The sequence below is a fragment of the Vombatus ursinus genome, unplaced genomic scaffold (genome assembly GCF_900497805.2).
Source record: "Vombatus ursinus unplaced genomic scaffold, bare-nosed wombat genome assembly UNPS02014770.1, whole genome shotgun sequence".
In the NCBI taxonomy this organism is placed as follows: Eukaryota; Metazoa; Chordata; class Mammalia; order Diprotodontia; family Vombatidae; genus Vombatus; species Vombatus ursinus.
The window spans coordinates 12,421,162-12,446,254 of NW_020954548.1; the positions used below are offsets into that span (position 1 = coordinate 12,421,162).

Below are 25,093 nucleotides of genomic sequence, written 5' to 3' on the forward strand. Positions count from 1 at the left end.
CTAGTTTCTGCTATACTCTTTTCCAGTTTTCCCAGCAGTTTTTGTCAAATAGTGAGTTCTTATCCAAGAAGCTGAGGTCTTTGGATTTATCAAACATAGATTACTACAGTCATTGACTACTAAATCACAACATTTTTAAAGAAAAGAGAAAAAAATCAAAACTAATTAATACACTGAAGAAAACCTGAAAATTTATTTTAGCTTAATTTACTTTAGGGCGTTCCTATTCCCACCAGCTCACTTCCCTTCATCCTCAAGCCCCATTCCAACTCCTTGTTTGTTTGTTGCTGTTTTTGCCACTTTCCCTAGTTTGGGGATGTTTTATTATCTGTTCCAGTTACTCTTTTTCTTTTATCAAGTTATCTAATACTTGCAGTCTAATTTTTCTCTCAATTAAAAAGTCATATGAACTCTATTTCCCTATTCTCTTTCAACTTGTTATATTAAGATTTTTTTTCATGTTCAATGACTTTTTCTAGAAAGTATTCATTTCCCTTGTTCTTTTTGATATTTCTCTTCCCTTTCTGTCTTTTCTAGGCTATTATTCTTTGATTAATGGCTTTTAAACTTATTACTTCATTAGTGTATGTATTCCTAAACACATTAATTCTTCTAAAGTACCTATTTTCTAGTTTTCTCTTACAAATAGTTTATATTTTGTTGTCTTTTTTATCTTGTCCCCTACCCCTACCCCTTTTATGCATTGCCTCACTTTTAGAAATACCAACTTACACAAGTGATAGAGAGGATATTTCCCCATGATTGGAATTTTCCTATGTCCCTAATCATGCAATTCAGCATTAAACCTCCTTGCAATCATTTTTTTGCACATTTGCCATTAAATATCCTCTCTGCCTCCATGTCCTCCCACACTTCTGAGTGTCTATTGCCTCTGGGAGGGCTGACTTCCCTTAACCTGGGCAGTGTGTTGTTCATGGAGACACAACACTAAGAGGTGTTGTTGTCTCTAATCATCAAATCCCAGCAAAATACATCCACTGTAAGGTGGTCTCCTGTTAGAAAATATCTCTCTCCCTTCCAAGGGAATATTCTTCAGTGGGACACCTTTCACTCGTGTCTCCCGGCATACTTCTAGAAAGAAATCTTTAATGGTCTCTCCATTACTGTTGTCATTGTAAAGCACATTGGTGTCCTCCTCCCATTTCCCCTCTCTTTTCTTTTTCTGGGGGTAGGGGGGTAATTTACTTTACTACCTATCCCTTCTCTGTTTACTGTATTTTTTTTTTACTTTTATTTCTGTTGGCTGGGATATTTACAAAGTAAATAATTTGCTCATAATGTATGCTTTTCTTCATAGGAATTCTCCAAACTGCAGGCCTTGTCACCTTGGATTTCACTTCCTTTGCTCTTTGCAATGCATTATTCCATTTCCCCCTATAGTTTCTGGTGGCTATAGAATAGTCTTACATTATTTGAATTTTCTTTTCTCTTATATTTCAAGGTCTTTCTCCAGGTCATTTGCAGAATTGGTTGTTTTTGGAGTTAGTACATTTGATTACTGATTGTCCTGAAGACACCATTAGTTTTGTTTTGTTTTGTTTTTCCCTAGAGATGATCTGTGGATTCTTTTTACTGGCATTTGTTTTCTATGTTCATAGGTTCTAGAGTCTTTATTATATTTAGTATCTCATTAAAAACTGCTGAGATAACTAGAAAGCAGTCTAGCAGAAACTTAATATAGACTAACACTTAATACTATAAGATAAGATAAGTTCAAAGAAAGATATATGACTTAGAAAGACAGAATAACATCAGAAACAAAGTAAAGGAACAAAGAAGAAACTATCTTTAAAATGTCTAACTGGGGGCAGTTAGGTGGCACAGTGGATAGAGCAACGGCCCTGGAGTGAAGAGGACTTGAGTTCAAATCTGGTCTCAGACCCAACACTTCACACTTATTACGTGTGTGACCTTGGGTAAGTCACTTAACTCCATTGCCTAGAAAAAACAAAACAAAACAAAAAAAGAATAACTGGAGGAAGAGTTCAAGACCAAATGATAGAAAGGATCACAGAAGATAAAACAGACAAATTTGATTATATAATATTTACAATGATCTGCACAAACAAAACCAATGCAACTAAAATTAGAAAAAACTAGACTACTGTCAAATCCACCTATGTGTCTAGTAAGGATGTAGCCGAGTCTTTATTTTCAATATGGATCATCTTCAGATTGAAGCAAAACAAGAACATTTATTGGGAAAAAGATCAGGGATCTGAGTTCATGTTAGGTGGCTGTAAAATGAACAAAATGAATTCTACAAATATTAAACGCATAGCTCTATTCTACAATGAACCAAAATCTCTGGTTTGGTCTTTTAATTACAACTTCCCAGATTTTAGATGAGCAGCTAGGTGGCAAAATGGATACAGCACCAGCCTTGGAGTTAGGAAGAACTGAGTTCAAATATATAGCTATTACTAGCTGTGTGACTCTGGGCAAATCACTTAACCCTGTTTGTGCCTCAGGTTCCTCATCTGTAAAAGGAACTGGAGAAGGAAATGGCAAATCACTCCAGTATCTTTGCCAAGAAAATCCCAAATGGGATCATGAAGACATGACTGAACAACAACAAAAAGATTTTAGACTTCCTAGCCAAATCTTAATGTAGACCCACATTTCATAACTAGATTATCCCCACTTTAGAGAGAGAATTCCTGTTATGGTAGGATTTGATACCTATTACTAAGAATATACCTAGATGGTTGCAACTTTCATACTGTACTTCTTAGCAAGACTATATAAGGTCTTTATATCCACAGTTCTTTGTAGGTCCTGAAATATTTTTAGACCTCCTATCAATTATTGTAGGAAAATGTATTCATTTACGATGACTAAAACAGATTGTCACTTTCGCTGAGTTAGTCTTTTTTAGTATAGTTGATTGATTAGTTAGATTTGTTCCATCAAACTGAAAAGGAGCTTCTTAAAATTATTAAGTACACTTATCTCCTTTTCAAAATCATACAACATCATTATTTCTATTCGTTTCATTACTATTCTGTAGTAAATGAACCTTGTCAATGACTATAGGATCTTCAGATATCCTTCCTAGTTTTTATTAAGATTTCATCTAATCTCAGTTTACAAATGAAGGTTTTTCTTACAATTTTCTGTTGTAGTATACAACAGATCTATTGTAGATTATTCTGTAACTTGGAACTGCGGATATTGCTGACAAGAAGCATCAGATAGACTTTGTCCCTCTAACTGGCAAGATATGTTTCCCATTTTCTTTTGGGAAAGACACTCTTTTTGCTCCTCAGCTAATATATCATTTTCTTTTACACACTTTTAGTTATACAAGTTTTGAATAATTTGTACTAAATACATAAACATATAATTGGCCTGTATTAAAAGAGGTCACGGATGTTTTCAACTTTTGATAACAAATATGTAATGCCTCCTGTGTGGGAAAAAAAAAGGTTGTGTTAGGCTTGTATCTAGGAGGAAAGGCCTTACTATTAATTAATTTATAACAGCAATAATAATTAATAACAGTGATTATAACCAATAACTGTGGAATTTATCCAGTCCTATCACTTTCCAGTTTTGCAGAAAAGCCAGTTTTAGTACCTCCCTAGGTAAAACTTCTGTCATTCATTATATTAATGATGCATAAATTATTTTTTTCTCATTTGATCCAATTTGCAATTTCATTGTGCTAAACTTCTTGAGACTATGGATATCCAGAAATTTTCTACATCTTCTGTTTTTCTTCCTTTCTTTCTTTTTGCTTCTTTCTCTTTTCAAACCTCCGTAATAAAGTTTTTGATTAATGTTGAATTGTTCATATTCTTCTTTGTTTTGCTTTGTATAAACCTTAACCTGGGGCAGATAGTGAATACAGCATAGGACTTAAAGTGTCAGGAAGACCTAAGTTCAAATTCTATAAATGCTAGCTATAATTAACTTTTATATTTTCTTTTCAATTGTTGATTAAACTAATCCAAAATTATTGATATGTTTTTGTTTTTCTGATTTCTTTCCACATTTCATTTTGTTGCATCAAATAGGGCAATACGAAATTTAAGTTTTCTATTGCATGTACCAAGAAAATGTTGATACAATCTTCGAACACCATTCTGCAGAGGTTTAATAGCTCTGCTGTGGTCATATTTTACACCTGTGCTTAGGGATATTACTTTTTAGCTTCATCATTCCTCTCATGGTTCTTAAAAAGGCAATGGATACTGCATAGTTGATTGTGTAAGTCCTTTTTTTCATTTTTGGTCAAATATTACAGAAGAATGCATTTGTTCATGATAATTATAGCAGATGCTAGCTTTCATGAATTGATTTGCTAGATGGATTCATGTCATCAAACTGAAAAAAGATCTTTAGAGAATTCCAGTCTAAATATGCCTACCTAATTTTCAAAATCATTTAAAATCTTAGTATTAATTTTGTCATCCATGTATTTATTTATAATTTCTAGAGTTTGCATTAAATGGAGATTTTCAATGACTTTGGGATCTCCAACTTTTCCCTCTTCAAATTTTAGTAGCTATCTTATCTCTTACTTCTCCTAATCTGGGCTTTAAGGTTATATGTTTTTAAAAAGAATTACCCCTTTGTGGCTAGAAATGTTGCTGTATGATTTAATGTTTAGTGTAGCACTGATAAAAAAGCAAAGCCATATGAAAACTTTGCCTATAATTGGTGGCATCTGTTTCCATTTTTGTTTTTATACTGTACAGTATATTGTACTGTATATACTATACAACTTTATACTTTATAAATGTTTTCAAGTATTCAGTTCTCTTCATATATCCACTTTCCTGGTCATCACCATCTGCCTTGAAATGTTTCCAGCATGCAAAGTATTAGAATTTGCTTTTTCTGGTGGTTTTTGTCTTCTTGTGGCGCTACTGTCTTCCATGTCAAGCAGTCCCATGCTGCACCATTTCTTAGATTCTAAGGAGTAATTTCATCATACTGGCTAAGTTGCTTACTTAATCACTTGTGTCACAAGAGCTCAATTCCCTAGTGACTAAGGATTTACTGCAAGGACTCTACAGCTACTATAGTGGTATCAAAGCTCACAAAATCTCCTTGTCTGGCATTCCTTTACTTTGCTGTTACCTAATCCTTCCCCTCCTCACAACCAAAACATGGAACAGACTTTGATGGGGCCGTGATTATTATTACTATCAGCAGCAACAGCATCATCTTCCATATGCTTCTCTTCTCTATTCCCATTGTTTCAACCCTAATATAGGTCCTCATTATTACCCACATAGAATATTGCAAGAACCTCTTTTGAGATTGCCTGTCTAAAACCTCTATTTTATAAAACTCATCCTCCACACTCTACCCAAAATAATGTATCAGTATTCTAATCAAAAAAATTCAATAGTTCTAATGTCTACTAAGTAAAGTTGAAATTTGATTACTTCGCATTCAAGATCCTATATAATCAGACACCAGCCTACTTTTCAAGTCTTCTTTAATATTATTCCACTCTATACTTCAGCCAAACTAAATTACTCTCTGCCCTCTAAACCCCACTCTTATTTCCACACCATGGATAAAAACAAAAAAACTGACATTGTGATCAATTGCCTTCATACCTTTGTTCATCCTATTTCTTATGAATCAAAGGCCATCCTTCTCTTCAGTCACCTATTAAATTCCTATCCATTCTTTAAAACTTAAGTGCACTTCCTTTATGAAGCATTCTCTCCTTGGTAACAACCATTTCGCTCAGACCTCAAATGGCAGTTGCTGATGTATTAAGCATCATATAATGAGAAACAGCATGATATGTTGCATAGAGAGCTGGCCTTGGAGTCAAGAAATGGGTTCAAGTCTTTCCTCTAAAATATACTGGCTGTGTGACCCTGAGTAAATCATTTAACCTCACAACGCCCCAGGCAATTTAAAAAGGAGACAAATTGCATAGAAGATGTAGATCTGTAACAATAAAAATACATATTTGGAAATTTTATGCCATTGAAAACACAGATTAAGTACAAAAGAATTATATTATAGTTACTTTTGACAGTGCTCTGCTCAAAAAAAGTAATTGATAAGTCTGTTCAATCAATGAATGCTATAAAGAAAAAAGTATAAGCATAAAAAACTGACAATTTTCCAACTCATTATATTCTCTCCATACCTTAGTCATGGCTTGAAAATAAAGAGGGGGCACTGAGTACTTAAGCCATCTTAGGTATTCAACTTGTTCTAAAAGAATAAGTCAGGTACTCTCAAGAACTTAGCCTTACTATAACATAAATATATCTACATGCTATGCATATTGTGTGTATGTGTGTCTGTATATATTTTGATATACATATAAATGTATAAGCATATAAGTATATATCTATGTATGTATATCCTTTCTCTATAAACAACATTGTAAGATTTTTTTTTAAAATACACTTAAGTAAGTTTGAGTAAATATATGCATTTTCACCTGAACATACACGGAATAGTTACCCATATTTACACCAATCTTATTAAGACTCCTTTGACTAAATTTATGTTAAAGCACAAATTTTAGATGAATTTGAAAATTAAAAAATTAAAAATAAAGCTTACTTGAATAAATGTGAAAATAAATATAATTTTAATAATATGAAAAAGAAAATGACAATATGATAAACACTTGATGTAACTAACTTTTAATTTTTTATAAGATATATCACTAAGAATAGAGACCTTTTAAGATAAAAAGGAACTATAAGGAGCAGGATTAAAAAATTTTGTTGTTACCGCTTGCACTTGGTTTTTTGTTCTCTTTGGTATTATGGGAAATTTTAATGGACTTAAGAAATATATATTCTTAAAACTATCTAGTCCAATGCAATATACTATTATTTATGAATTTAAACCATAAATGAATAAAGTCAAAACACAGGGTTCTAAATATGTTTTTCAAACCATATTTTATTTGAAAATGCAACAGCTTTTATTTTTTAATGATTACATTTTAGGATGTCTTATTTGAAGTCAGTTTCCTGCTTTGCAACATCAATTTTTAAAAAGCTGTGGGTCTTAAGTGAAGGAATATAAATGAATGTCAGTCCCCGCTGGTAGATTTGAATATATAACTTCTTATTGAAAGAAAATAACATGTAATGAAACTGCTTATAAGAAGTTAGATCTCAAACAAGAACCCAATGTCCATTTCTACCTCATACCTTCATTCTGCAATCAATGTCATGTTTTTCTTTTCTCCACTGTGTTTCCTGCTTCCTCAGGTTCTCCAAATCATTTAGCAGTTCATTGCAGTGTATACTTAATTCCTTATTTTCCTCCTCCAGCTCTTCGATAATTAGTATGTTTTTCTCTTCCTTCTTCTGTACCCTCTCCTTAGTGTTCTGCAGACAGTACCATGAGGACCAATAAACAAAACAAAACAACAATAACAACAACAAAATCAAGAATTAATCAGCAAATATAAGCTATACAGTTTTACCCCCACGGCAGCTTTCTATATTTGATGGCCAAGGTCACCTGTGTACTTTTATTGGCCTCTTTTCATGCAGGTGGAAGGGTCATATTTTTTAACTGGATGACAGCTTTGATGAGCACACATTTACAAAGAGCACATTAATTGATCAATCTGCCTTTGATGCTGTCCCCAGCTATTTTTGAGACCCACACAGACATATCCTCCCAGACCTGGGCTTTATCAATTAATAATGCTAGTCCCATCAGAATCTAATTACAAGAAGCCACATCTTCACACTCCTACTTTCTTTGCTCCATTTCCATCATTAACTATTTATTTGAAAGTTATAAAGCTTAGATTCTTAGCTTTAAAGCAGCTTTCCCAGAGTTTTGAGTGTAAGAAAACTCTATGATACAGGAAGGCCTAAGGCAATTTTTCCTCTAAGCTTGTCACTTTCTGTGCCACAAAGGCTGACAATGCTTAAAGAAGGACTTCAAAGCTACAGTTCTATAAAACTATGTACAAGTCAATATACCTTAAGCTCTTGACTTTGATCTTTAAATTTCTTCTGTAAGTCACTCAATTCTTTCTTTAAGAAAACATTTTCTTCATCCACAGCAATTTTCTTTTCTATAAGGGTATTTATTTCCCGTTGTGATCCTGATTCTCTCTGTTGAAAAAAGTGAAGAATACTTGTAAAAGCAATGTTATTACTCGAATTTCCTCATCTTTCCATTATTCATAGCTAAGATAAGAAAGTTTAAAAACTCATTTCTGCAGATTACGAAAATCTCATATTCATATAGTGCTTTTGAACAAATAATTGTCCTAGCAATAAATCTGTACAAGGATCCATTTTTAAACTTATACTAGTGTCAAAACTAGTACTACACAATGTACCACATAGATGCTAAGTTTAGTGAACTATCCTACCACACTGTGCCTCAACTAACATCTGAAATTTGACTTCCTTTGTTATAATAATATTCATTAAATTCAGTTACCCAATATAAAATAGCTTTTAGAAACTACACTTTCTATTTGTGTGTGTGGAAAAGAATAGGTTGTTATAAGCTAAACAAGTCAATTACAGACATCTGCTACTGATATTTTTAAGGTAATTTAACAGTGGGGGGACCTAGGGGACTCAATGGACAAAGGTCTGCATCTAGAGTCAAAAAAGACCTAAGTCAAATCCAGCCTCAAGACACTTACTAGCTATTGTATGATCCTGGCCAAGTCACTTCTGTCTGCCTCAGTTTCCTCAACTATAAAATGAGGATAATAATAGCATCTCCTTCCCAAGGTTGCTGTGAGGGTCAATGAGACAATACTTGTAAAGTGCTTTATAAATGCTTATATTGCCCCCTCCTTTCCCTCTCAATAATGCTAAATAAAATTAAAGGTGTATATAATTCAAGGTCATATAACAGGCTTCGATGGAGTGAAAAAAACATCTTAATTATAAGCTTGAATATAATAGGCTAAATTCAACCATAAAATTTCAGGTATGTACAATGGATTAGAAAACAAAATTCATCCATTTTCAGCCAAGAAGAAGCACACAGAAAACAAGTACACCATTAAAGTGAGAAGCTGGGACACAAGTGACTCTCAATCAGCTGAGCCCACAAAAGTAGTAGTTGTAATCATGACTTCAAATAAGAAAATAATAAAAAGAGAATCTATCAAAAGAGACAAAAAATGAAGAGTATAATATAAAGTTATTACTTACCATGAAACAATATTAATATTAAATATTATGCACCAAAATAAAGAGTATCTGACTCTGCTTTAACTCTTTTTTGAATGAAAAACTAACTAAAAAGCTAAAGAATTTGCATACAAAGACAATAATTATAGATAACTTTAAAGTACTTTGTTCAGAACATGACAAATCAAACCAAAAAAAAGCAAAGTATGAAAATTAGAAAACATTTAATAAACTATAGTGATGATTAACAGGGAATCTTAGACAGCATCAATACTTTTGAGCATTACATAGCACAATTAGCAAAAGCTCTTACCTTCTAGGGCATTAAAAAACCTATGGTCTTATTCGAAGGCATGATTATGAAAAATATTGTTCACAAACACTAGCAATGAAAATTAAATAAGGGAAATTTTTTTAAAGTACAGGTATAAATAGAGAATAAGTAATGAATTAATCAAAAAACAAATCATAAAAACAATATAATTACATGTAAAAAATAATAATAATAACTGTGAGAAACTAGACCAAAATTTATGGGATGGAACTCAATCAGTTCAGGGAGGGAAATTTATACAGCTGAATATTAGGTTAACAAAAAAGAAAAAAGAATGGTTTGAGCATAATTTTTTTAAAATAAGAATATATATAAAGTAATAATATCAATGCAAAAAAAGACATTTTTAAAACCAAAAGTTAGACAAAAAATAACAGAAAAACAAGACACCAAAAAAAATTAAAAAGACTAGTGAACTTAAAAAGAGATCATTTTAAATGACTAACAGAAAACACAAATATTTTTTATTCTAATTTAGCAAAAGAGGAAAAACAAATGACCAAAATAAAAACATAATATGGAGTATTCATACCAATAAAATTCATACCAATAAAAATACAAGGATAATTGTACTCAATTACATCCTAAAAAAATTTTAAAAAATTTTGTAAGTATAAATACGTTTTAGCACTTTTTAGGACTGAACAAGCCATAAATGAGCTCTCCCTCCCCTAAAAAATCTGACTCCACTCAGATTTATTAATGAATTTTATCAAATATGTAAAGAACAAATAATCCCTTTCCTACATAAACTATCCATAAAAAATAAAAGAAACTAGCTACCAATCAAAAGCTTTTTATTGGGGCAGCTAGCTGGCGCAGTGGATAGAGCACCACTCCTGGAGTCAGGAGGACCTGAGTTCAAATCCGGCCTCAGACCAAACACTTGACACTTACTAGCTATGTGAGCCTTGGCAAGTCACTTAACCCCAACTGCCTAAAAATAAATAAAAAAAAAGAACAAAAGCTTTTTATTTAGACAAATAACAAGCTCATAAGCCAGGGAGAAATAATTCAAAGAAAGAGAACTATAAAACAATATCAAGAATTCAATAATATTTAATACATGAAAGACATCATTACATTCTGTGGATACAAACAACAAAGGGAAAACATTCTCTTCAGAGATTACAACATTTGGGAGCTACAAAATATACACAAATGAGTACTGTACGAATTGTGAGTATGATCAACTTATAGGCCAGTATCTTGTGAGTAACTGTGGATCTCAATAAAGAGGTTCTGTTATTTCAGGATTTGATAGTGATTGAAAAAAAAGATTGAAGGAACTGAGCTCATATCCTAATGAGAAAGGACCAGGATTCAAATCCCAGCTCTGCTACTTACCACTTGTGCCACCCTAAGCTATTCATTTACCTCTTTAGATTTCAGTTTCTTCCTCTATCAATGGGGGATTTGGACAAGATTGTCTCGAAAATATCTTTTAGATCTAGAACTAATAACTTCAGAAGCACACTATCATAAGAAAACAGGAGCATCTAAAGAACCTTATTATGGGTAGGGAATTCTTTTTCTTGGACTTGGCAAAAGACAGCCTCCATGATAGTGCTAAAAAAAAAATTCAGCTAATGTAACTGGCAATTTTCTGTTTAATTTAATATTAAAGTTAATTAAACACAAACACAAAAGTGGTGCCATACCTTTCCCTTGTTTAGGGGGTTTGTTTGTTTTACTTATTGTTTGTTCAAAAGAATGCATTTGCATTATATAATTTGGTGAATAACATTCTTGAATAGCTCCATATGCTCCACATGCAGGTACTCCCTCTAATGATGTAGCTTGCGAACAATTTATGTTGCCTCCTGCTCTGTGATTTTAATCTATAAATTCACTACAGATCATGTGCCTCACATACTGAATACCATTCTGTAGAACATTTAATACCTGGGAGATGACAATTCTATACTTGGGATGTCCATCAGTTAAACCTCGTTCTTGCTACATGAAAAGCACATTGATTTTTCTTATCCAAGAAATATTTAGTGATGTATTTTATGCTATTTCAAAAGATTTCAGAGTTGGAAAAGGACCTCAGTCCTCAGCTAAAGTCTTAGCTCAACAATGTGCCTAACAAGTGATTGTTTGGCCTTTCTATGAAGACTACCAAGGAGGAGGAACCACTACCTTTCAAAGAAGTCCATTACACTTTTCAAGAGTTCCAATTGTTAGGATATGTTCCTTTACATTAAGAGTAAGTTTGTTTCATTGCGAATTCTACCTACTCTTCTTAGTACTATCCTCTGAGGGCAAAATTTAAAAAATATATATATAATCTCTGTTAAACATAAAAGCCCTTTAAATATCTGAAAAATAAAACTATTATGTCTCCAGTGGTTTTTCTCCAGGCTAAACAACATATACAGTTATTCTAACTGATCTTCACAAAGGAAGAAAATGAGGCCTTTACCATTCAGATTACCCAAAAGGAAACTATCCAACTTATCAACATCCTTCCTCAAATGTCATGAAAAGAACCTAACATAATGTTTCAGGTGTAGTCTGAAGGAGAGCAGGACTATCTATCACATAAGTCAACCAGATCATCATAATCTCAAAACAAAGCAAAAGCAAAAATACAGCCAGTTAAAAGAGATAAACAGGAAAAGAACATCTTGCTGAAAAGTACCATAAAAAATTAATTTGTATCAATACAAAACACATAGGCACCAAAAGGCATTGCATGTAAATTTTTAAAGGAAAATTTAAATTAGTTACAGGGAGAAATACATAGTAAAACTATTCTAGTGGGGGATCTCAATTTACCACTCACAGACCTATATAAAGCTAACTAAAAAACAAACAAAAAAGAAATGAAGAACCTGAACTGAATTTTAGAAAAGTAAATAGGACAGACCTTTGGAGATTATTTAAATGGAAACAGAAAGGAACATACATATATCTCAGTTGTTGATGATACCTTGCTTTACAACCACTGGCCATGGATTAGAGTATAATAACTTCATGAAAAAATGCAGATAAGAAGAAATATTAAATATACTTTGTATACCATGATATAATACAAATGATATTCAATAAAAGGCCACTGAAGCAAAGATTAAAAAGTAATTGGAAATTTAAGAACAATCCTAAGGAATGAGTGAGTCAAAGAACAAATCATTTAAAAAATCAATAATTTCATTAAAGTTAATGGCAACAAGGGGACAACAAATGGAAATTTTGGAGATGTAGCCAAAGAAGTAATTAGGAATAAATTTTTATCTCTAAACACATTCATCAATAAAAGAGAAAAAAAGCAGAGCAACAAATTAGGCAGGTGATTTAAAAAAACAGAAAACAAACAAATTACAGCCCTCATCCTAAATTAAACACCAAAATAGAAATCCTGAAAAATCAAAAAAGAAATTAACAAAATTGAAAACCCAAAGAAGTGAATTAACAAATGAAACTCAGACCTAGGTTTTTTCAAGTCAAAAAAATAAACCATTAGATATTTGTATTTTTTAAAAGAGAAAAGAAAATCAAATTACCATCATCAAAAAAGAAAAAGGCAAATTGGCAACCAATGAAAACAAGAAATTACTAGGAACTATTTTCTGCATTTATATGACAAAAATGACAGACTAAAATGTAAACCCAACTGTAGAAAAAGAAATCGAAAAGGCCAAAAATTAACTCAAAAAGAAAAAAGGAACAAGTGCATTTACAAGCAATATTTATGAAACCTTTAAAGAACAATTAAGGCTTAGATTCTTATAATCTAGCCACAGCTTACCAGTGTTCAGACTCCTTAAGAGTCTGCCCTATATGCTGAATGTTCTAATAAACTTTGTCTTTGGCTGAAAGAAGGCCTGGGTCAAATTGTTTTGGGCAGGACTCTCGTGTTGTGATTTTGGGGTCCCAGCACCCCTGAACCCCTAAACTGCATCATTTTGGTGGCCTGTTTGGGAAAACTGCCTAACTCCAAGTTCTTCTCCAGCTAAGACTGGAAGATTTGTGTCTTCCAGACTACAGGCCATTCACCTACAGTTGGTAGCAAACAGCTAGTACCAACGAGTGTCCCCCATCGTTCCTGGATGCAGCCTGTGCTCAGTTCCAGTCAGCTTCCTCTTTGAGACCCCCTGAAGGCAGGCACAGCTCTATGCCCCTTGCCAGCAGGTAGCAGTTTCAGAAGCTGAGACCTTTACCCCTTACTCCAAAAGAATTTGGGTCCCATTTGTTTGAGGGGGGAATGATGGGGTTGGGATCTGAGCCCCAGAAAGGAAAAACCCTGGACTTTCCCACAAGGCCAGCCCTCTAGTATTCACTTGAGGCTGTTATCAACTGGCCTTTCATTGTGGCTACACCCAATCTCCCCTCCACTGTCTTACCTCCCTATGTATAGCCCCTGGCCATTTCCCACCCTTAATCCTAGCTAGGCTCCATTCTCAGTTGGCCATATGGTCCAGGTCCCTGGAATTTTATTACCTCATAGACCACTTGGCCACTCCTAGATCCCTCCCATAGTCTTTCTGTATATAAGGTCCATCTTGTCCCCATTAAGATGCTTAGATTCTTATAATCTAGCCACAGCTTACTAATGTTCAGACTCCTTCAGATGCTTGGTCTGCCCTATATGGTGAATGTTCTAATAAATCTTATCTTTGGCTGAGAAAAAAAGTAAAGAACAATTAATATCATTCTGCATAAAATCTTTGAAAAAATTTAAAAAGAAAGGGTCCTATCAAATCCTTCTATAATATAAATATGATCATGATACCTATACCAGGGAGAATTAAAACTCTAAATACAAATATCTCTAACAAATACAAATGCAAAAATTTGAAGCAAAATATTATCAAGGGGATGACAACAACATATCACTAAGATATATCACTATCCCCAGGCTGAATTTGTAACAGGGATGTAGGGCTTGTTTAATATAAGTAAAACTATAAACATAATTGACCACATGAATAACAAGAACAAACAAAAGATTATATCAATAGATGCAAAAGAAATTTTTGACAAGATAAAATACCCACTCACATTTTAAAAAAAGCACTAGAAAATACAGTAATAAATAGAGTCTTCCTTAATATCACAAATAGTTTCTATCTATAACTAAGAGCCAGCACTTACTATAATGGTGCTAAAGTAGAGGCTTTTCCAACAAGATCAGGGGTAAAGCAAAGATGTCCATTATCCCCACCAGTATTCAAACTAGCGCTAGAAATGCTAGTCATTGCAACGAGACAAGAAAAAAAAAACTGAGACAATAACTATAAGCAAAGGGGAAACAAAACAATTTTTTCCAGATGACATGGTGTTGTACTTAGAAAACCCTACAGTCAATTAAACAACTACTGAAACAATCAACTTCAGCAAATTTGCAGAATATAAAATAAGCCTATATGTCTGTATATTACCAACAAAATGCAGCAGGAAGAGACAGAAAAATTCTAGTCAACATGTCCAAAATTGAATTCATCATGTTTTCTCCAAAACCCTCATCCCTTCAAAACCTTTATTTCTTTAAAAAAAAGAAAAAAAAAAAAGAGCACCACTATCCTTCTAATCATGCAGGTTTACAACTTAGGTATCATCCTCAACTCCTCAATCTGTGGCCAAGGCCTGATGATTCTCTAGCATATGAGCCTTTCTCTTCTCTGATACTGGCACTATTTAGGCACAGGTCCTCATCACCTCACAGCTGGACCACTGCAATAGTCTGCTGGCTAATTTCCCTGCCACAAGTCTCTCCTCACTACTGTCCATCCTCCAATCAGCTATCAAAGTGATCTTCCTAAAGTGCAGGTCTGACCATGTCACTCCTCTATTCAATAAACTCTAATGGCTCTCTATCACCTCCAGATACCTAATCTCATTTGGCATTCAAAACCTTTCAAAATCTGTCCCCCTACACACACACACACACACACACACACACACACATCCCTTTCCAGTATTCTTATACCTTACATCCTACCCACATACTCTTGTGATACAGTGACACTGGCCTACTTGATTTCCTCAAATAATACACTCCATCTCCAAACACTGAGCATTTTTATTGGCTTTCACACCATTCCTGGAATGCTCTCCCTTCTCATTTCTGCCTCCTGTCCTGTCTTCTTTCAAGTCTCACTTTCTACAGGAAGCTTTTCCCAATTTCTCCTCAAGCTATGATTTTCCCCCTCTTCTGCTGTTAACTCAGTATTATGTACCTACAGTGACTTTAACAATTTTTTTTAAAGGTGAACCTGTTCCCAATGGCTCTCTTCCTCTCATCATCTCTTCTCATTTGTTATCCTTTTCCTTTTGGGGTTTATTAGTTTCTCTTTCTCTCCTGCTTTTATCTGATCATATAATTCTTCCTCCACACATTTTTTCCTCTCAATTAGTCAAAGAGAGTTCTGCTTCCTCTCCACCCCTTCAACTACTCCTGTTTATTAGTTTGTTTGTTTTTTTCATTTCCTTTTTGGACCCTTTCCAAAAAGGACTTCTCTCATTCTCTTCATTATCCATCCTCTCTTCCTGTCTACTTTAGGACCTCCCAATTTTTCTTAATTCTAGCACCTTTCCTGTATTTCTAATTTATCTTATATGTAGCTTGTTTATACATGTTGCATAGTCTCCCCTCCATTAGATAGTGAGTTCCTTGAGAGCAGGAACTTTCTACCTTTCTTTGTATCCCCAGAGCTTAGTATAGTGCCTTGCACTTAAGAAGTAGACTTGTAATAAATGTTTAGTGACTGTCACAGGAACTATATGAATATTATTTCAAAGACATCTAAATAATTTGGCAAAATAAAATAAATATTCATTACCATACTAATCAAACTACCAAAGGAATACACCATAAAGTTAGAAATTTTTTTTTAAAATTCATCTGGAAGAACAAAATATTAAGAATACTACAAGAATGAATGAGATTAAATGGAAAGGAAGAAGGCCTAGAAGTATCAGATTTCAAACTATACTACAGTACATACAGTAATCACCAAAATAATTTGGCATTAAGTAAGAAACAGGCAGGTTGCTCAGTGAAACAGTTTAGGTACATAATATACTGAAGCAAATAAGCACAGCAATTTAGTGTTTGATAAACAAAAAGATTCCAGCCCTTGGAGCAAGAACTCACTATTTGCCAAAAACTCTTGGGGAAACTAGAAAGCAGTCTAAAAGAAACGAGATATAGACCAACGTTTCACACCATATACAAAGGTAAGTTCCAAACTAGTACATGACTTAGATATTAATGGTGACATCATAAACAAATTAGAGGAAAAAAAAGAATTTTCTTGGCAGAGCTATGGATCTGGGAAGAGTTCACAATGTAATGAGATAAAAAGGATCACAGAATGCAAAATGGATAATTTTGATTACATAAAATTAAAAAGATTTTGCACAAATAAAATCAACTACAGCTAAAATTAGAAAACAAACAGAGAGACTAACTGACTTGGTCAGTGCTATTTCCCATTGCTGCTTCTGATCTTTTCTTGAAATACTCATGCCTTCTTTTCAGTCTCTCTTGTCTTTGTATCACTGTATGTGTCCCTTTAGGAACTTCAAGGTATGACTCAACACTGCCTTCTCACTAAAAGATCCCAATAATCCCAAAGTGCTCCCAATCCTGAGAAGGCAATACTTGTCCTACTGAACTACAAATCCAAGGATGTAGGGCCATTCTCAAGTCCTTATTACAAAATGATAAAACTTAAGTTGAAAGAAAATATACGAGGACACTGACTTGAGAAACACCATCAGATTTGATTGATTTGATTAACTTTGCTGAACTGCTTTTTTTTCTCTCTTTTTTATGTTAAAAGAATTTTGGGTAGCGGAGATATACTGGGAAATGAAGATTATTAAAAACAAACGATATCAATTTAAAAACTTTAAGGTGGCATGGTACAGAGGTTGGTCCTCTGTCCTGATCAGACAACATCTGTAATGTTACATTTAGTTCTAAGTGCCGTACTTTAAGTGCCATACTTGGATAAGTGGAAAATATGCAGAGGAGGATAACCAAAAGAGCAAAATGTTTCAAGTCTGAGCCATATAAACATCAGTTCAATGAACTGAAACTATTTGGCAGGAAAAGAAGACGACTTAATGGAGACATAGTAGCTTTTTTCAAGTAAGGAAAAGGTTGCCACATGGACGAGAGAATGGTTTTATTTGCAAAATCTGTTTGCAGAATTAGAAGCAATGGGCATGAGTTGAAAAAAGGCAAATTTATGTCTGGTACATGGAAAAACTTTCCTAACAATCAAGAGTTTAAAAAAAGAAGAATGAGATACTCTGAAAGATAGTGGGCTCCTCCTCACCCTCCCAAACACACACACACACATACACACACACACACACACACACATGTTTAAAAATCTGCAATGAAGTAAAATTGAGGCATAAAGTTTCTCAGCATGATCATTTATTAGCAAGGGCAGCAGGTGCCAATAAGTAAGATCCCAGAGCCCCTCAGTGGCCAGGGATATACCTGACAGTCAAAACAGCTTTTTGTGTAGTTGGTTACATAAGGTCTAGTGAAATAACCAAAACTAAGACTGTGATTGCTCTATGTCAGAGGTAAGGACAGATTTACATTTCACATAATCAAACTGACTTGCAAAAGGGAGGTTGCCAAGTCCATGGTAAGGGGAAAACAAAGAGTTAGTCAACATCCTCTGGAAAATCTGGAAAGTCCTGTGTCAGGAACCGCATATACCAAATTGCTCCCATGCTAGGCTTATGGCCAGGCAGAACTATTTTATGACCACTTTGACTCAATAAGGCTGAGCTGTAGCCCAGACAAATGGGGAAGTTAACTTTTATAAAGAAGCCAAACCATTTTATAGACTCTAATGTTAAATAACCAAACTATCTTTTAAATCAAACTAATTCATAAGCACTGATTCCCGTGATTAAAACTAAACTACATCCCTTAATTATTAATCTATCAATAATTAATAATACAGCAATTTCATATTCCCCCCCCCCGGTTCTATATAGCCATGTCTCCACTGGATAACCATCTGTAGATCAGGTTAATATGATCAGCCACGATCAGCATCCATTGGAAATAAATTAGTAATGGTGCAATGGAATGCAATAATTACTGGTTTCAACACAGGTCTGATTATTACTGGTGCTGGTTGACTGTTACAAATGGCCCAGCAAAATATGGTAAGTCTCTCACTCCTTCTCCATCTACATGTTATTATGATGGTTAGAGAAGAATAGGGTAAGCATACTGAGAAAAATCCACTAGGGGCAGTCCTCTTCAGTAACCTAGCCTTACGAGGAGAACAGTACATGGGAAAGGTGGAATTTACATGTCTTCTAGGTAATACAATGATGAAGTGCCTTTGTACCCTAATAGCCACCCCACAATGACCATTTAATCTCCAGCTGAGTTTCAGATGTCTCACGTATTTGCGTAGTCCTTGGAAACAACTTCTCATGGTCCCATTCTGGAGCATGTCTCAGTGGATGGCAGCTCTGAAGGTGAGTCTTTCATAGAAGGTCTGGTCACTTACAGATGTTCCTAAGTGTTTCTGCTACAACACTTTCACAAAATAGCTCTTCATACAATTTAGTAACTATTTGAGATGGTGAACTATAAAACATCAAACCAGGAACCCATATCTGAAATTTCAGAGAATTTAAGTCCTACATGAAAACAGGGTAAAAGGTCAATGTATACTCCATGAAAAGTCATATATCTTGTTGCTCCTCAAAAGTGTGTGCTCTATTTAATTCCAAAAATTTCAAAAAAATTTATATTCATTTTCATTCATCTTTATCTATCTTTATCTAAATATGATTCTAATTCATTCCCCCCTCAAGAAGATATTCTGATTATATTAACATATATGTCATATATGTTAACATAATAAAAGGATGTTGTAGTATCAATATCCTATAAACTAAATACCCTATTAATTGTAAGGCCTCATGGTCTCTATTATTTGTAATTCAATTGACGATTTAAAATTTTTCTTCAACATAATAGTACTGTGCTAGCATAAATTATTTAATCAAAAGTCACCAGTGGTGTTTACCTGTTATATTTATTACAATGAAAAATATGAGGCATCATCATACATTTGCCCTTAGGGACAGAGTAGTATCAATACTGTTTCTTAGTTCTGTTTGGTTTCAGGTGTGAGTCACAGTAACAGCCAATCACACTGAAAGGCTCATTATGAGCCACAAGATATCATAGCCAGGCTCAGACATGTGTAGGTGGGAAAATGCCTTATTACCAAGATTGGGAAATTAAGTCAAGAGAATCCCACTTTTACCTTCACAAGGTCATTCTCTCAACTTTCCCAGAGACTGACATCCACATGTAGCAGTCCTCAAACTGCAGAAGCACAGGGCATTTCCCTTGAATAATGGACTAGCAGTCTTATGAGAGGTCAGATACTTACTTACACCTGAAATCAAAACTTAGAATATCAGCAGATTAAAGTCCCAAGAGACTTTTCCTCAAACAGAAAAACTTCACAAATTACAGCTTAGGGCTAGGTTATTGTTATTTTTCTAATATCCTAATAAGTCTCAGGACATTCTATTGATCTGTCATGTGAGAATAATTACATTCTGGACTTTCATATATAGTAAACACCAGGTCACACATACAGTGAATAGTTGGTTCAAAAATGTAGCTTCACTACATACTAATTAGTAACTGATATAATTTAATGATTTTCCAAATGATATTAAATGAAACTCACTTATTATTTAAAGTTTAACTTGTAAATTTCTCCACTTTGGCTGTGAGAGATTCTTGTTCCTCAAACTGTATAACTACAGTATTAAACATGTCAACGGGGCTGGTAAGATCTTATCCCAGGGATCCTCACAGACAAAGATCTCCTACGAAGATGTGGCTACTCTCTTCTCCCAGGAGTGACAGTTGTTATTATTGTTGTTATTATTATTATATAATTTAAAACAAAATAAACACTTTAAACAACTAGCAGTTTCCAAACATAGATTAATTACATAACAGATACATTTATAATCTAACAGCATTCAGATTAAAAGAGGAAATAACAGCTTTTCTCAGCTTTCATAATATGAGAAATTTTTTGCATATCCAATTTCATGTATTTAAAACATGAAGCTTATTACTAGTCAAATGACAATGGAATTCATTTTTAAATTATCTTACAAAGAAAATCATTCCTCTTATCTCCTTTGGTATTCACTGACTTTTAAGTAAGTATAGAACTAATCAGAATAGAGTAACTAAAGTCAATTAAAGAAATAACAATAGTTCATTTACATGGCATTTAACATAGGCCAGGATTTTTTCTAGTTCTTTAAAATTACTTTAAGGAATTTCGGAGGCCTGTTTCCTGTAATACTTCAGAATGTTTACATTTTGATTTCTCAGTTATTACTTTAGCCATTTGCTAACTTATATTTCAGAGTAGCTATAAATTGTAAGTATTTTAGAGGAATATATATCCTATTGAATATTTAATAGTTTTCAAACAATCTTGCTATCTCTTAGCAGATTAATTCATAAGACACAACACTTTAGCTAAATGACATCAATTTAGTCAATTTCAAGTAACCATTTACTGTTTTACACTCTCAGAACTTAAGTTCTTCCACATGGTTAACAAGTTATTATAACTTTACCCAAGCATAGTTACAAAATTTAGATCACAGCTCTGGTTGTGATGGGGTATGGGCCTAAGACAGTCCCCAAAAAAACCCCTTCCCTGAACTTTTCTTGAACTCTCTGGAAGTTGCCTGAACTTACAATACTATCAACTGGCCTTTCCTTAACTCCCCCAATCTCCCCATTCTTTGTTAATTGAGTCTAATTGAGTCTAGCCCTCCATGGTCAATTATGATGGCCCTGGTTACTTCCTATCCTAGATCTTATCTAGACCTCATTCAACCTCCCAGTCACTTCCATCAAGATTCTCCCAGGACTCTCCCCCAGTCACCCCAACCTACTGTCTACTCCCCTCAAGACATTCCTTCTCCCAGTCCCTCCTCCAGTCGTTCCAAACTACTGGGCCACTCCTAGATCCCTACCATAGTCTTTCTGTATCTAAGATCTATCCTGGCCACCATTTAGGGGCTGAGATTTCCTCATGCCCACTCAATCTTACTAGTCACAAATGTTCAGATTTCTTAAGAGTCTGGCCAATATGGCTCATCTTTAATAAACCTCATCTTTGGCTGAAAGAAGGCTTGGGCTGAATTCATTTGGGCAGCACCCATTTGGGCAAGTCATAATTTTGAGGTCCTAGCACCCCTAACATCTAAACCTCAGCAGTTAGGCTGGCAGGGTCAGGTAGGAGAGACTGTCATTAAACCTCTTATTAAACCATAAGAATTGTACATTTCAAGGGAAAAGGTACCTCATTATTATGATTTTTCAAAAACTGTTATCACATTCATTTTAATAACTCAATAGGGAAGTGGCCTTTCTAACAGTATTTCACAATAATGTAGAAAATTAACAGTATATAATTAAAAACTTGTTCTCATTAAAAGAGAATATTTCTAATCACATCCAATATTCTCCCAAAATCTACAACACAAGAATAACTAGAGGCCTAAAGAATATAATGGGTTTGGTTTGGTTGGGTTTGGTTTTAAACATAACACCAAACTTTTCAAATTTCCTCTATTTAGTTCTATAAAATCTTAACTTATCTTTCTTAGAAAAACATTCATAATTACCTTTGATGTTAATTAATCCAAAACTCAATAATAATGGTTAACATTTATATAGTTTTCAATATGCTAAAATCATTTTATTCCTCAAAATCTGGGAGGTGGGTGCTATTAGAAGCCTGATTAAATTCCCTGTTACACTTGAATTATAACATAGCTTCAGAATAAAATTTTGACAAGATCAAATCCAGATTTATAATCTTTAATGATTATATTTAAATCTCAATTTTTCCAAGAGCTCACCATTTTCAGTTAGTTTATGTTCAAAAATTCGTGATGGTTTTCCCAGCTCTAACTGTTTATTTCTTTAAATCACCCAAAGAGCCAAATCAATTTCATTTATTTTCCTAACTTAACTCTACTATTGTGTCTTACAAGGAAATTGATAAAGGGCACATTGGGGCCATCTTAAGTCATTCTGGTCTATATCTTGCCACTGGACCCAGATGATTTTGGACGACACAGTAAGGCTGGTGATTTTGCACAGCCCTCCTTCATTTAAATCCAATTAACTTGCAAGTCATGATGGGCATGCCCTTCCTAATGTCCTAATCCTCTTCCAGAATGAACGACAAACAATAACAATAACAGGAGGAACATCTCTCCTTACCCAGAGGCTTTTTGGTCGTAACCCCCACAGGAAAAACTCTTTACTAATTTTTTTACAAACTCCTTTAGCATAATTATTTAAATAGACCAATGAATAATCTTTTCTCTATCAATCAGTTAATGAATATGTATTCGCTAAACTTCCACTTAACTCTTCAAGGTCTTAAGAAATTTCTTTTGTGATTTTATATTAATTGGGGAAGGGAGACATGCAGGACAAATCTTGGCTTAGATGCTTTCCAAACATCCATCCATCCATGGAGAAACTATATTACAAGACAATCTCGTTATAATACCCTGCAATTTTGTTGCCAATTTTTTTTCTTAAGAAATGGCATTAAGAAAACCAATGGTAGTGCCATATTATGAAGGCTGTGCTTATGAAATTCTGTTATGCACATTAAAATTCAGTCTTTTTATTTTATCTTCATACCTCATATATATAAGAAAATTTTAAAATATTTCTAAAGGAAGAGAAACTATGTTTTATAAATAAATTTCTCAAAAACAAAGCTATTCCTGTCATAAAGACAGCTGATGAACCAAGATCATAGTTGAAGAAAAAGTGGCTATCTTGAACCCAAAAACATTAAATGAAAAACTCTAGTTCTTGAAAAATAAGTGCAAAATTCATTCTCATTCTTCAGATAATTTTTTCTTCTTTTAATCAGCTATCACAACAAAGAACAAAATGATTGAGTCAAAAGAATTCTGGATCTGCAATCTGAGGACTTCAGTTTAAATTCTTCTTTTTATACTTTTTGTGTAACTTTCAGAAATTTGCTTAATCTCTCTGGATCTCATTTTCCTCATGATCTCTTAACATACCTTACAGCTCTAAATTGATTATCTGTGTGACTAATGTTTCTCATTTAATTTTTTAAAATTGATTTATTTTGAATTACCAACAATCATTTTGATAAGCTTTTGAGTTTTAAATTTTTCTCTCCTCCCCACCTCCCTCCCCAAGACGGCACACAATCTGATATAGACTATACATATATATTCCTATGAAACATATTTTCACATTAGTGATGTTCTAAGTAAGAATTAGAACCAATAGGAGGAACCACCAGAAAGAGGAAACAAGAGAAGGGAAAAAATCAGCAAATGGTATGCTTCAATTTGCATTTAAACTCCACAGTTCATTCTTCCTTATGGATAGCATTTTCCATCATGAGGCCTTTGGAGATGTCTTAGATCCTTGTATTGCTGAGAAGAGTTAAATCTATCAATATTAGTCATCACACAATGTAGCTCTTAATGTGTACAACATTATCCTAGTTCTGCTCACTTCACTAAGCATCAGACCATACAAGTCTTTCTAGGTTTTTCTGAAGTGAGCCTGTTCATCATTTCTTATAGCACAACAGTATTCCATTACATTCATATACCACAACTTATTCAGTCATTCCCCAGTTGATGGGGATCCTCTCAATTTCCAATTCTTTGCCATCACAAAAAGAGCTGCAATAAACATTTTTTTACATGTGGGTCCTTTTCCTATTTGTATGATCTCTTTGGATAAGTCCTAGAACTGCTATTGCTGGGTCAAAGGGTATGCACAATTTTATATCCCTTTGGGCATAGTTCCAAATTGCTCTCCAAAATGGTTGGATCAGTTCACAACTCCAGCAACAATGCATTAGTGTTCCAATTTTCCCACACCTTCTCCAACATTTGTCATTTTCTTGTTTTGTCATGTTGGCCAATCTGATAGGTGTGATATGGTACCTCAGAGTTGTTTTGATTTGCTTTCTCTAATCAATAGTGATTTAGAGCATTTTTTGATATGACTATAGATGACTTGAATTTCTTCATCTGAGAACTGCCTGTTCATATCTTTGACCATTTATCAATTGGGGAATGACTTGTATTCTTATAAATTTGACTTGATTCTCTATATATTTTAGAAATGAGGCCCTTATCAGAGACATTGGCTATAAAAATTCTTGCCCTATTTTCTACTTTCCTTCTAATCATGGTTGCATTGGCTTTGTGCAAAAAACTTTTCAATTTAATGTAATCAAAGTTATCCATTTTGCTTTTCGTAACGTTCTCTATCTCCTATTTGGTCATGATTCTTTGTTCTCCATAAACCTGATAGGTAAACTATTCTTTGCTCCGCCAGTTTGCTTACAGTATCAGCCTTTAAATCTAAATCATGAATCTATTTTGACTTTATTTCGGTATATGGTGTGAGATTTTGATCTATGCCTAGTTTCAGTCATACTCTTTTCCATTTTTCCTAGTAGTTTTTGTCAAAGAGTGAGTTCTTATCGCAGAAGCTGGGGTCTTTGGGTTTATCAAATAATAGTTTACTATAGTCATTGAC

The 25,093-nt window shown here is 33.9% G+C and overlaps 1 protein-coding gene across 1 annotated transcript in view; it reads right to left on the reverse strand.

Moving 5' to 3' along the window:
* The window catches only part of CNTLN (centlein), a 476,456-nt gene that overhangs the window by 311,892 nt on the left and 139,471 nt on the right, over positions 1-25,093 (reverse strand). Inside the window, exons 6-8 of the mRNA XM_027863054.1 lie at positions 7,962-8,096; positions 7,173-7,352; positions 1,942-1,959 (exon numbers count right to left, since the gene is read on the reverse strand). Of these exons, the coding sequence (XP_027718855.1) occupies positions 1,942-1,959; positions 7,173-7,352; positions 7,962-8,096 (333 nt within the window). The remainder of the gene's footprint in view (positions 1-1,941; positions 1,960-7,172; positions 7,353-7,961; positions 8,097-25,093) is intronic.